Source organism: Oncorhynchus clarkii, chromosome 29 (genome assembly GCF_045791955.1).
Source record: "Oncorhynchus clarkii lewisi isolate Uvic-CL-2024 chromosome 29, UVic_Ocla_1.0, whole genome shotgun sequence".
Classification (NCBI taxonomy): Eukaryota; Metazoa; Chordata; class Actinopteri; order Salmoniformes; family Salmonidae; genus Oncorhynchus; species Oncorhynchus clarkii.
This window is the reverse complement of record NC_092175.1, coordinates 36786203-36799673: the sequence shown is the minus strand read 5'-3', so window position 1 is coordinate 36799673 and position 13471 is coordinate 36786203. Positions and strand designations below refer to the sequence as shown.

At 37.6% G+C, this 13471-nt stretch overlaps 1 protein-coding gene across 1 annotated transcript in view; it reads right to left on the bottom strand.

Annotated features, from left to right (window-relative positions):
• The window catches only part of LOC139388036 (claudin-4-like), a 34387-nt gene extending 27082 nt beyond the window's left edge, over positions 1-7305 (bottom strand). The window contains exon 1 of the mRNA XM_071134532.1: positions 6692-7305. Coding sequence (XP_070990633.1) covers positions 6692-7198 — 507 coding nt within the window. The 5' untranslated portion in view covers positions 7199-7305. The remainder of the gene's footprint in view (positions 1-6691) is intronic.
• Positions 7306-13471: the final 6166 nt, after the last annotated feature.

Sequence of the window (13471 nt, the reverse complement as noted above, 5' to 3'; positions counted from 1 at the left end):
GTAAGGAAACTAACACTAAAGTGAGTTAACAATGTTAGGAAACTAACACTAAAGTGACAGTTATAAATGTAAGGAAACTAACACTAAAGTGAGTTAACAATGTTAGGAAACTAACACTAAAGTGACAGTAATAAATGTAAGGAAACTAACACTAAAGTGACAGTTATAAATGTAAGGAAACTAACACTAAAGTGACAGTTATAAATGTTAGGAAACTAATACTAAAGTGACAGTTATAAATGTAAGGAAACTAACACTAAAGTGACAGTTATAAATGTCAGGAAACTAACACTAAAGTGACAGTTATAAATGTAAGGAAACTAACACTAAAGTGAGATAACAATGTTAGGAAACTAACACTAAAGTGAGTTAACAATGTAAGGAAACTAACACTAAAGTGAGTTAACAATGTTAGGAAACTAACACTAAAGTGAGTTAACAATGTTAGGAAACTAACACTAAAGTGACAGTTATAAATGTGAGGAAACTAACACTAAAGTGACAGTTATAAATGTGAGGAAACTAACACTAAAGTGAGTTAACAATGTAAGGAAACTAACACTAAAGTGAGTTAACAATGTAAGGAAACTAACACTAAAGTGAGATAACAATGTAAGGAAACTAACACTAAAGTGAGTTAACAATGTAAGGAAACTAACACTAAAGTGACAGTTATAAATGTAAGGAAACTAACACTAAAGTGACAGTTATAAATGTAAGGAAACTAACACTAAAGTGAGATAACAATGTAAGGAAACTAACACTAAAGTGAGTTAACAATGTGAGGAAACTAACACTAAAGTGAGATAACAATGTAAGGAAACTAACACTAAAGTGACAGTTATAAATGTAAGGAAACTAACACTAAAGTGACAGTTATAAATGTAAGGAAACTAACACTAAAGTGAGTTAACAATGTAAGGAAACTAACACTAAAGTGAGAGTTATAAATGTAAGGAAACTAACACTAAAGTGACAGTTATAAATGTAAGGAAACTAACACTAAAGTGACAGTTATAAATGTAAGGAAACTAACACTAAAGTGACAGTTATAAATGTTAGGAAACTAACACTAAAGTGACAGTTATAAATGTAAGGAAACTAACACTAAAGTGACAGTTATAAATGTAAGGAAACTAACACTAAAGTGACAGTTATAAATGTTAGGAAACTAACACTAAAGTGACAGTTATAAATGTAAGGAAACTAATACTAAAGTGACAGTTATAAATGTAAGGAAACTAACACTAATGTGAGATAACAATGTAAGGAAACTAACACTAAAGTGAGTTAACAATGTAAGGAAACTAACACTAAAGTGACAGTTATAAATGTAAGGATACTAACACTAAAGTGACAGTTATAAATGTAAGGAAACTAACACTAAAGTGACAGTTATAAATGTCAGGAAACTAACACTAAAGTGCGTTAACAATGTAAGGAAACTAACACTAAAGTGAGATAACAATGTAAGGAAACTAACACTAAAGTGAGATAACAATGTTAGGAAACTAACACTAAAGTGACAGTTATAAATGTAAGGAAACTAATACTAAAGTGAGATAACAATGTAAGGAAACTAACACTAAAGTGAGATAACAATGTTAGGAAACTAACACTAAAGTGACAGTTATAAATGTAAGGAAACTAACACTAAAGTGAGTTAACAATGTTAGGAAACTAACACTAAAGTGACAGTTATAAATGTAAGGAAACTAACACTAAAGTGAGATAACAATGTCAGGAAACTAACACTAAAGTGAGTTAACAATGTTAGGAAACTAACACTAAAGTGACAGTTATAAATGTAAGGAAACTAACACTAAAGTGAGATAACAATGTAAGGAAACTAACACTAAAGTGACAGTTATAAATGTAAGGAAACTAACACTAAAGTGACAGTTATAAATGTAAGGAAACTAACACTAAAGTGAGTTAACAATGTAAGGAAACTAACACTAAAGTGAGTTAACAATGTAAGGAAACTAACACTAAAGTGACAGTTATAAATGTAAGGAAACTAACACTAAAGTGAGATAACAATGTAAGGAAACTAACACTAAAGTGACAGTTATAAATGTAAGGAAACTAACACTAAAGTGAGTTAACAATGTTAGGAAACTAACACTAAAGTGACAGTTATAAATGTAAGGAAACTAACACTAAAGTGAGTTAACAATGTTAGGAAACTAACACTAAAGTGACAGTTATAAATGTAAGGAAACTAACACTAAAGTGACAGTTATAAATGTAAGGAAACTAACACTAAAGTGACAGTTATAAATGTTAGGAAACTAATACTAAAGTTACAGTTATAAATGTAAGGAAACTAACACTAAAGTGACAGTTATAAATGTCAGGAAACTAACACTAAAGTGACAGTTATAAATGTAAGGAAACTAACACTAAAGTGAGATAACAATGTTAGGAAACTAACACTAAAGTGAGTTAACAATGTAAGGAAACTAACACTAAAGTGAGTTAACAATGTTAGGAAACTAGCACTAAAGTGAGTTAACAATGTTAGGAAACTAACACTAAAGTGACAGTTATAAATGTGAGGAAACTAACACTAAAGTGACAGTTATAAATGTAAGGAAACTAACACTAAAGTGAGATAACAATGTAAGGAAACTAACACTAAAGTGACAGTTATAAATGTAAGGAAACTAACACTAAAGTGAGTTAACAATGTAAGGAAACTAACACTAAAGTGAGTTAACAATGTAAGGAAACTAACACTAAAGTGAGATAACAATGTAAGGAAACTAACACTAAAGTGAGTTAACAATGTTAGGAAACTAACACTAAAGTGAGTTAACAATGTGAGGATACTAACACTAAAGTGACAGTTATAAATGTAAGGAAACTAACACTAAAGTGACAGTTATAAATGTTAGGAAACTAACACTAAAGTGACAGTTATAAATGTAAGGAAACTAACACTAAAGTGAGTTAACAATGTAAGGAAACTAACACTAAAGTGACAGTTATAAATGTAAGGAAACTAACACTAAAGTGACAGTTATAAATGTAAGGAAACTAACACTAAAGTGAGATAACAATGTAAGGAAACTAACACTAAAGTGAGTTAACAATGTGAGGAAACTAACACTAAAGTGAGATAACAATGTAAGGAAACTAACACTAAAGTGACAGTTATAAATGTAAGGAAACTAACACTAAAGTGACAGTTATAAATGTAAGGAAACTAACACTAAAGTGAGTTAACAATGTAAGGAAACTAACACTAAAGTGAGAGTTATAAATGTAAGGAAACTAACACTAAAGTGACAGTTATAAATGTAAGGAAACTAACACTAAAGTGACAGTTATAAATGTAAGGAAACTAACACTAAAGTGACAGTTATAAATGTTAGGAAACTAACACTACAGTGACAGTTATAAATGTAAGGAAACTAATACTAAAGTGACAGTTATAAATGTAAGGAAACTAACACTAAAGTGAGTTAACAATGTAAGGAAACTAACACTAAAGTGACAGTTATAAATGTAAGGAAACTAACACTAAAGTGACAGTTATAAATGTTAGGAAACTAACACTAAAGTGACAGTTATAAATGTAAGGAAACTAATACTAAAGTGACAGTTATAAATGTAAGGAAACTAACACTAATGTGAGATAACAATGTAAGGAAACTAACACTAAAGTGAGTTAACAATGTAAGGAAACTAACACTAAAGTGACAGTTATAAATGTAAGGAAACTAACACTAAAGTGACAGTTATAAATGTAAGGAAACTAACACTAAAGTGACAGTTATAAATGTCAGGAAACTAACACTAAAGTGCGTTAACAATGTAAGGAAACTAATACTAAAGTGAGATAACAATGTAAGGAAACTAACACTAAAGTGAGATAACAATGTTAGGAAACTAACACTAAAGTGACAGTTATAAATGTAAGGAAACTAACACTAAAGTGAGTTAACAATGTTAGGAAACTAACACTAAAGTGACAGTTATAAATGTAAGGAAACTAACACTAAAGTGAGATAACAATGTCAGGAAACTAACACTAAAGTGAGTTAACAATGTTAGGAAACTAACACTAAAGTGACAGTTATAAATGTAAGGAAACTAACACTAAAGTGAGATAACAATGTAAGGAAACTAACACTAAAGTGACAGTTATAAATGTAAGGAAACTAACACTAAAGTGACAGTTATAAATGTAAGGAAACTAACACTTAAGTGAGTTAACAATGTAAGGAAACTAACACTAAAGTGAGTTAACAATGTAAGGAAACTAATACTTAAGTGGCAGTTATAAATGACTGTGTAATGGCAGTTAGCCTACTGGTTAGAGCGTTGGACTAGAAACCGAAAGGTTGCTAGTTCGAATCCCTGAGCTGACAAGGAAATAAATCTTTCATTCCTCCCATGAACAAGGCAGTTAACCCACTGTTCCTAGGCTGTCATTGTAAATAAGAATTGGTTCTTAACTGACTTCCCTAGTAAAATAAAAACTGATTGTGGCTACCAATATATATTTTTATATACAGTGAAAAGTCAGGGCATATAAATAATTAAAACTTTCTAGAAATCATAAACCAACTCGGTAGGTATGGCGCTGTACTGTCATTGCTACAGAAGCCTATAGCTTGGGTCTTCATATTTCATCCCTTCAAGTTATAAGGCCAGCATTTCATAAACTTCACTGTGGAAAAGGTGATATGTTGATATGCTTCAGTTTGCTGCCATATGACAGGTTTCACATTGGTCTCCAGTGATCACAAGGTCAAATATATCTAAAACAATTGATTTCTCATTTACCTAGCTAGCTCTTATCAATAGCTCTTATCAAAAGCTCTTATCAACAGCTCTTATCAATAGCACTTATCAAAAGCTCTTATCAATTTGTAAATTACAGTGCATGTAGAATGGTGTTACTTCTATCATAAATAAATAAAGTAGATGTCGTTCCACTTGGAACCGACAGGTTGCTCGACCTTATTCATCGTTTCATCGCCAGTAAAGGTGGTGGAATTAAGTCAAGGTCAGAATATCTGTATAAACCCCGTCGCCAGACCTTCATTCATTTGATCGCCGCGCCAAACGAATAGCGGGTGAATAGCGTGCTATTTTCTTGCTTAAGTTGTTTTTGAACCCAACTTTGAACCTAAATCTAATGACGTAGTGAAATGTTTTGTTGTTGATTTCACATTGAATTCACGGTAGTTGACAACTCAACCAAATGTAAAATCAAAACTAGATGTGTTGAACTGATGTCTATGCCCAGTGGGACGTTCAATTTACAAGTGCTCAACTCAAATCAAATTGTATTTATCACTTGCGCCGAATACAACATGAAAGTAATACCGTGAAATGCTTACTTACAAACCCTTAACCATCAATGCAGTTCAAGAAATAGAGTTAAGAAAATATTTACTAAACACACTAAAGGAAAAAAAATGTAATTATTAAAAGAACAACAATAAAATAACAATAACGAGGCTATATACAGTGGGTACCGGTACCGAGTCAATGTGCAGGGGTACAGGTTAGGTGTGGTAATTGAGGTAATATGTACATGTAAAACAATTATGACTATGCATAGATAATTAACAGTGAGTAGCAGCAGGGTCAATGCAAACAGTCTGGGTGGTCATTTGATTAGCTGTTCAGCAGTCTTATGGCTTGGGGGGTAGAAGCTGTTAAGTAGCCTTTTGGACCTAGACTTGGCACTCCGGTACCGCTTGCTGTGCGGTAGCAGAGAGAACAGTCTGAATAGGGTAGGAATTCCCCCCTTAGATAGTACAACTGCAGGGAAAAATATCTGAGAAATATTTTGTTTTATGGACATAGTTGAATATTTATTTGCTATTTAGTTGAATTAAAGTTATTGCATCTGATAGAAATAAAGTGCTGAAATACTTCTCATCTTGAATATGGTGTTGATGAAATGCCATCAAAATATAAATTCAAATACATAGGGAAGATATTTATTTACAGTTTCAGAACTATCTACTGTAACTCATACACTTTAAGAAAAGCTACACGACAATATTAACAATAACATGTACACGCACGCGCACACACACACACACACACACACACACACACACACACACACACACACACACACACACACACACACACACACACACACACACACACACACAGCCAAACCAGCCCAGGACAATGTTGCAGACTGCATGGGGTTGTTTTTAAGGAATTCAGTTCCTTCTTCAGGTCTAAGTCGAGAATATACAGGTTCAGACAATATTTATGCAAAGACTTATGGGATAGAATCCTCTTGTTCTAAAGTATATTTTATGCCTAGCTTCAGCTGTGGTTCACTTTCAACTGTAACTTCCGTGGACTCTTTAGTCACTGTGGTCCTCCTCTTTGCTCATCACCTTCAAATATCCTCATTATCAAACCTTCCTAATACAGCAGCACCATAGTGCCAGAATAGAGTCAATTTATACACAGCTGGATCTCAGCTACAGACAGACAGTCTCCCATGGCAGACAGACCTCGCTCTCTTCTCTTCCACTCTTCTCTTTCTCCCTCTCTTCTTTTCTCAGACGTAGTCTTTTACAGAGGCTGGCCCCAAGGTTTCAGAGCGAGGGGACTTGTTGTACCTGGCGGTGTAGGATCCCCCGTCCTTCTCGGGGCAGTTGAAGCAGAGCAGGCCTCCTCCAATCAGCAGCAGGGCAGCTGCCCCCCAACCCATATAGAGCGCGCCCCCCAGCTCTCTCTTCATAGCGCTTACCAGGTGCGGGTTGTAGAAGTCCTGGATGATGCTGTGGGCCGTCCAGCAGACAGGGATCAGACACAGAACCCCGGCAATGATGAACACCACCCCAGACGCCACGCCCACTTTAGCCTTGGACGCCTCGTCCTCCACGCAGTTGGTGCACTTTCCCCCGGCTACAGCCAATAGGATGGCGATGATGCCGGAGAGGATGGCGATGACAGTCATGGCTCTGGCAGCCTGAAGGTCCTGAGGTAAGGCCAACATGGAGTCATAGATCTTACACTGCATCTGGCCCGTGCTCTGAACCACGCATCTCATCCAGATACCCTCCCAGATGACCTGAGAGGTGATGATGTTGCTGTCAATGAAGGCGGAGACCCTCCACATGGGCATGGCGCATTCAATGATAGTCCCGATCCAGCCAATGACCCCCAGGGCCGTGCCCAGCATCTGTAACCCAGCTGACACCATATTGGATCTGGTTGGCGTTGGTTTCTCTGTTTGTCTGCGTGTCTGAGTGAAACTGTATGGCCTTTTGTCTTTGTCTGTGTCTCCTCTCTCTCTATGTGGCGTAGAGGTTCTTTGTCTTCTCTCTGTGTAATCTGAATACAGTGGGTGGTCGTCTCCATGTGCTGCTCTAGGTCTGAGTCCGAATGGGGGAGGACTACCAAGAGTACAGGTACTTATAACCTCCACCTCAGGGTGGAGGGAGGGGGAGAGGGAGGAGAGAAGGGGCCATCCTTGAGATCACCTAACAGCCAACCTGCTCTATTGTCTCGCTCTCTCTCCAACTTTCCTCATTCCCCTCTCCTAGTTCAATCTCTTTCCTCCTCTCTCTCTCTGACAACAATAGTATGTACAATTTAATCTATAATTCAATTCCTAGAGCATCATAAGACAATATAGTCAACAGTATCCCCTGACAAAAAAAACACATGTCAAATTTGCAGTTTCACATGTGAAATATTTGTTTTCACATGTTGAGTTTAAATTTCACACGTGAAACCATATTTTCACATCTATTAAATTTAGAGTTCACATGTTAACATCACATTTTGTAATGACTCTCGTGGGTTGAAGAAGGAGACCAAGGTGCATCGTGGTTTTTAATAAACTGAACACCGCAACAAAATAACAAAGTAGAAAAAACGAAAGCGCACAGTTCTGTCAGGCAACAAAACAGCTAAACAGAAAATAACTCCCCACAAAACCCAAACGGAAAATCACAACTTATATATGATCCCCAATCAGAGACAACGATAGACAGCTGCCTCTGATTGGGAACTACACTCGGCAAAAACAACAAAGAAATAGAAAACATAGATTCTCCCACTCGAGTCACACCCTGAGCTAACCAAACATAGAGAATAAATAAGGATCTCTAAGGTCATGGCGTGAGACATTTTCACAAGTGAGGAGAATAACATGTTTTCACCTTACGTGAATATCTCACTTTCACATGTGGAATTGCAAGTTCACGTAAAAAAAATATTTACATGTGAAAATCAAACTTGCAGGTTCACATGTAAGAAAACACATGATTGTTTTTCACATGTGAATTTGCAATTCCAAATGTGAAAGTGAGTTTTTCAAATGTAATTATTTCATGTGATTGCTTTTCACATGTGAACTTGCAATTCCACGCCACTCCCACTTTAGCCAAGGATGCCTCGTTTAAACACCTCGTCTAAATCTGATTTACAGTTTCACTTTCAAGAAAACTCCACATGGGGTTGATTTAATGTTATTCTCCTCACATGTGAAAAGAGGGTGGTAACATGTTGCAGTAGAACTGTTTCCACCAGTGGAATTAGGTTGACCACATCTAAAAAGCCCAAATGCAGGACAAGGGAGTGCTTTTGCGGGACATTCGTGGAGCACAGTGGACAGAAAACATTTTTGGGGGGCAGGTTAGTGATCACGTTCAAATGGTGAAATAGTTCTGTTAAGGGGCAGTCCTTGATACTATGTACCCATTGATTTTTTTAAAGAATGTAAGGTCAAATGTGTCATGACCTTAGTTCAACTGTTGTCAGAACTCAAAACATAAGATTGCTTTACGCCAATGTTTCTAGGGCCGCCAGAGAACATGTGGTGAGACCGCATATGCCCCAGTAATTTTCAACCCACTTTCAAAGCAGCAGCACCGACTAGGACAGTTACTTCTCAGCGCATTTTTGCGTTCCAATTCAACATTTACCTGCTCGCAGTCTACCATTGAAATCCATTGAAGACTACAACGCAGAAAAGTTGCGCTATTTGTATTTGAGCAATATGATTTGTCGTTCATTCAAGCTCCACTATGCTCCCACGATACACAACTTCTCGAGCACAAGAGCAGAAGTTGATAGCTATGTGTATGTGTGGTATCACTGTAAATGTAACAGTTTTGAAATTGTAATAAGAATGTTGTACTGCAGGAAATCAGTAGGAATGAGGATTCTTTGACAAATTAAAAGTTTGCTCACACAACAGTAAATCAGTGACTGTTAGAGAGAGAGAGAGAGAGGGGGGGGGGGGGGGGGTTCTTCCTAGATAGTGGAGGGCTTTAAGACTGCCCAAATGTGCCTAATTTGTTTATTAATAACTTTTCATGTTCAAAATTGTGCACTCTCCTCAAACAATAACATGGTATTATTTCACTGTAATAGCTACTGTAAATTGGACAGTGCAGTTAGATTAACAAAAATTTAAGCATTCTGCCAATATCAAATATGTCCTGGGAAATTGTCTTGTTACTTACAACCTCATGCTATTTACATTAGCCTTACTTTAGCTCAACCTCATGCTATTTACATTAGCCTATGTTAGCTCAACCTCATGCTATTTACATTAGCCTACGTTAGCTCAACCTCATGCTATTTACATTAGCCTACGTTAGCTACGTTAGCTCAACCTCATGCTATTTACATTAGCCTATGTTAGCTCAACCTCATGCTATTTACATTAGCCTATTTTAGCTCAACCTCATGCTATTTACATTAGCCTATGTTAGCTCAACCTCATGCTATTTACATTAGCCTATGTTAGCTCAACCTCATGCTATTTACATTAGCCTATGTTAGCTCAACCTCATGCTATTTACATTAGCCTATGTTAGCTCAACCTCATGCTATTTACATTAGCCTACGTTAGCTCCACCTCATGCTATTTACATTAGCCTACGTTAGCTCAACCTCATGCTATTTACATTAGCCTACGTTAGCTACGTTAGCTCAACCTCATGCTATTTACATTAGCCTATGTTAGCTCAACCTCATGCTATTTACATTAGCCTGTTAGCTCAACCTCATGCTATTTACATTAGCCTATGTTAGCTCAACGTCCGGTGGAAGAGACACCGATCCCGAAGAAGCTAATACAACATTTTGAACAGTAATGCAATACCAATATCATTGGATCAGTCTAACACAATCTAAATTGCACCTGGGCTGGAATAATACATTGTGGCCTTTCTTTTGCATTTCCAAGATGATGGTACAAAAAAAAAAATCCATAAACTTCCAAGTGTTTCTTTTCAAATGGTGCCAAGAATATGCATATCCTTTCATTGGGGCCTGAGCTACAGGCAGTTAGATTTGGGTATGTTAATTTTAGGTGAAAATTGAGAGAGAGAGATTAGTATAACCTTCCAAATAAACGACTGCCTTTCTCTGCCTCTCTGTCTGTCTACACACACAGAAGGTCAGTAGAACAGTTGTTTACTCTCTATTGGGAGGTCTGTAAAGGGCAGATCAACACACAGAGAGTCAGTGTATAGCCTAATACATTTCCTTAAACCCCATGGATCCTGCTGAGGAATATGAGACACCAACACCATCGATCCTGCTGAGGAATACGAGACCCAACACTAACTACACTGAACAAAAATAAAACGCAACCTGTAAAGTGTTTCTCTTTTGCCAAGACAATCCCAAAAACCTGACAGGTGTGGCATATCAAGGAGATAATTAAACAGCATGATCATTACACAGGTGCACCTTGTGCTGGGGGACAATAAAAGGCCACTCTAAAATGTGCAATTTTGTCACACAATGACACAGATGTCTCAAGTTGTGAAGGCGCTTGCAATTGGAATGCTGACGGCAGGAACGTTGACCAGCGCTGTTTACAGAGAATTTAATGTTAATTTCTCTACAATAATTCTCCTCTAAATTCGTTTTAGAGAATTTGGTAGTACGTCCAACCGGCCTCACAAACGCAGACCACGTGTAACCACGCCAGACCAGGACCTCCACATCTTCACCTGCGGGATCGTCAGAGGGGGGAGGGCAAGGGTGCTGAGGAGTATTTATGTCTGTAATAAAGCACTTTTTGGGGAAAAGCTCATTCTGATTGGCTGGGCCTGGCTATGCCCTCCCAGGCCCCCCCTTGGCTGTGTCCCTGCCCAGTCATGTGAAATCCGTAGATTAGGACTTGGCTGATAAATTGGCTGATATTCTTATATAAACTGTAACTGAGCAAGATATTTGAAATTGTCGCATTTTGCTTTTATATTTTTGTTCAGTATATTTCATAAGATCCCTGGGTGACCCTACTGTAAAAAAAGATCCCTCTGTGACCCTACTGTTAAAAAAGATCCCTGGGTGACCCTACTGTTAAAAAAGATCCCTGGGTAACCCTACTGTTAAAAAAGATCCCTGGGTGACCCGACTGTAAAAAAAGATCCCTCTGTGACCCTACTGTTAAAAAAGATCCCTGGGTGACCCTACTGTTAAAAAAGATCCCTGGCTGACCCGACTGTAAAAAAAGATCCCTGGCTGACCCGACTGTAAAAAAAGATCCCTGGGTGACCCGACTGTAAAAAAAGATCCCTGGGTGACCCGACTGTAAAAAAAGATCCCTGGGTGACCCGACTGTAAAAAAAGATCCCTGGGTGACCCTACTGTTAAAAAAGATCCCTGGGTGACCCGACTGTTAAAAAAGATCCCTGGGTGACCCGACTGTAAAAAAATATCCCTGGGTGACCCGACTGTAAAAAAAGATCCCTGGGTGACCCGACTGTAAAAGAAGATCCCTGGGTGACCCGACTGTAAAAAAAGATCCCTGGGTGACCCGACTGTAAAAAAAGATCCCTGGGTGACCCTACTGTTAAAAAAGATCCCTGGGTGACCCTACTGTTAAAAAAGATCCCTGGGTGACCGACTATAAAAAAAAGATCCCTGGGTGACCCGACTGTAAAAAAAGATCCCTGGGTGACCCTACTGTTAAAAAAGATCCCTGGGTGACCCGACTGTAAAAAAAGATCCCTGGGTGACCTTACTGTTAAAAAAGGTGCTTAGAAAAACTTACTAACTTACTAATTTCTACTGAAATTGACTTCACTAACCAAACCAGAACAAAAGTAATTCCTCACTACTCAGACACAGACACTAACCAGGAACTAGGTGGAAATTAGGAGCCTGAGGATATCAACCCAACGTTAGAATTACCATCAAATATGAGGAAGAGGTCATAGTTATGTCTGCAGCTGTGACCAAACAGACCAAGTTATTTTGCCCTAGTTATATATGAATGAAGCAGAAGTGAAGTTGACATTTTATGGTAAATATGTCAGACTGGTGTCTGCATTCGATAAGAGAGGACAGACAGGACAGACTCGAAGAGGAAGTGAAGGGTATGAAAACAAGAAGTAACTAGCATGCAGCTGTCCAGGGGCCCTTACCGACAGTTTCTGACTGTTGTTTTTATCCAAATGTGTTGGCCAAAGCTTTATAGGGCATTTATATATTTCATAATTGTCTGAAAAAAATAATTTAAACATAAAAGAAAGATGTATTTTAATTGTGTGATGTTAATAATAATTATATCAGTTAATTTACAGGTGAAATGTCAGTTTTGGAGTGTAGGGATTCCCCTAGAAGACATTTTGAAATGGGCTCCCAAATCTCTAAATCCACCCCAGGATACATGGGTGATGATAGAATCTAACATTTGACCCACTAACATCTGGTTGTCAACTCAAATAACCTGCGTACTACTTACACCATGATAAGACCTTGGCCCTGTCCAGAATCAACCCCGGGGTGGGAAGAAGAACGAGGTTCCACCAAATGAAGTTAGGAGACAGCACAAGAGTTGCAATTTATTGTAAATAATAATGGAAAAGCAGTTTACCTATAAAAACATCCCACTTCAACCCCAGCCCTTAGACAGCGTGCTTACATCTCTCTCTCAAGTGGGAGTCGATTCTGTGCATCACTGAGTCACCACATGGTAATACTTTTTGTATGGCCATTTTGAGTAAGTCTTACTGATTCAAAGAACAACATCAGTCCTGAAAAGCACCAGTGTGGATGTAGCCTTTTATTCCAGCCAGGCAGTAACACACCTGATTCAACTGATTTCTAAGTGTAGCTATTATATATCATCATATTCCTTATGACTATACTGCATGTATTGCTTACAACCTATTGCTTACAGTGGTAGAATGGCTAAGATAAATTCAGGTTGTGTAAGACATGACTTAGGGAATCAGAGTCAGTTTTCAACTCAGGTTTTTGTTTCATAAAGCAGCAACAGCAGCAGAGTATAGTTCCTCCTATCAGAAGCAGTGAAGCAGCCCATCTGTTAAATTCAGCTGAGAACGTAAGGTTATTACTCCGTAGGAAATTCTCAGAGTCCGAGTTTTGTGTCAAGTCAAGGACAACCAAGAAGATCAAGATCAGGTGGATGAGACCGGCCAGGATGAAGAATATTCCGCCAAAGATAATCACTTCAGCTTTAGACATCTTCATATTCCTC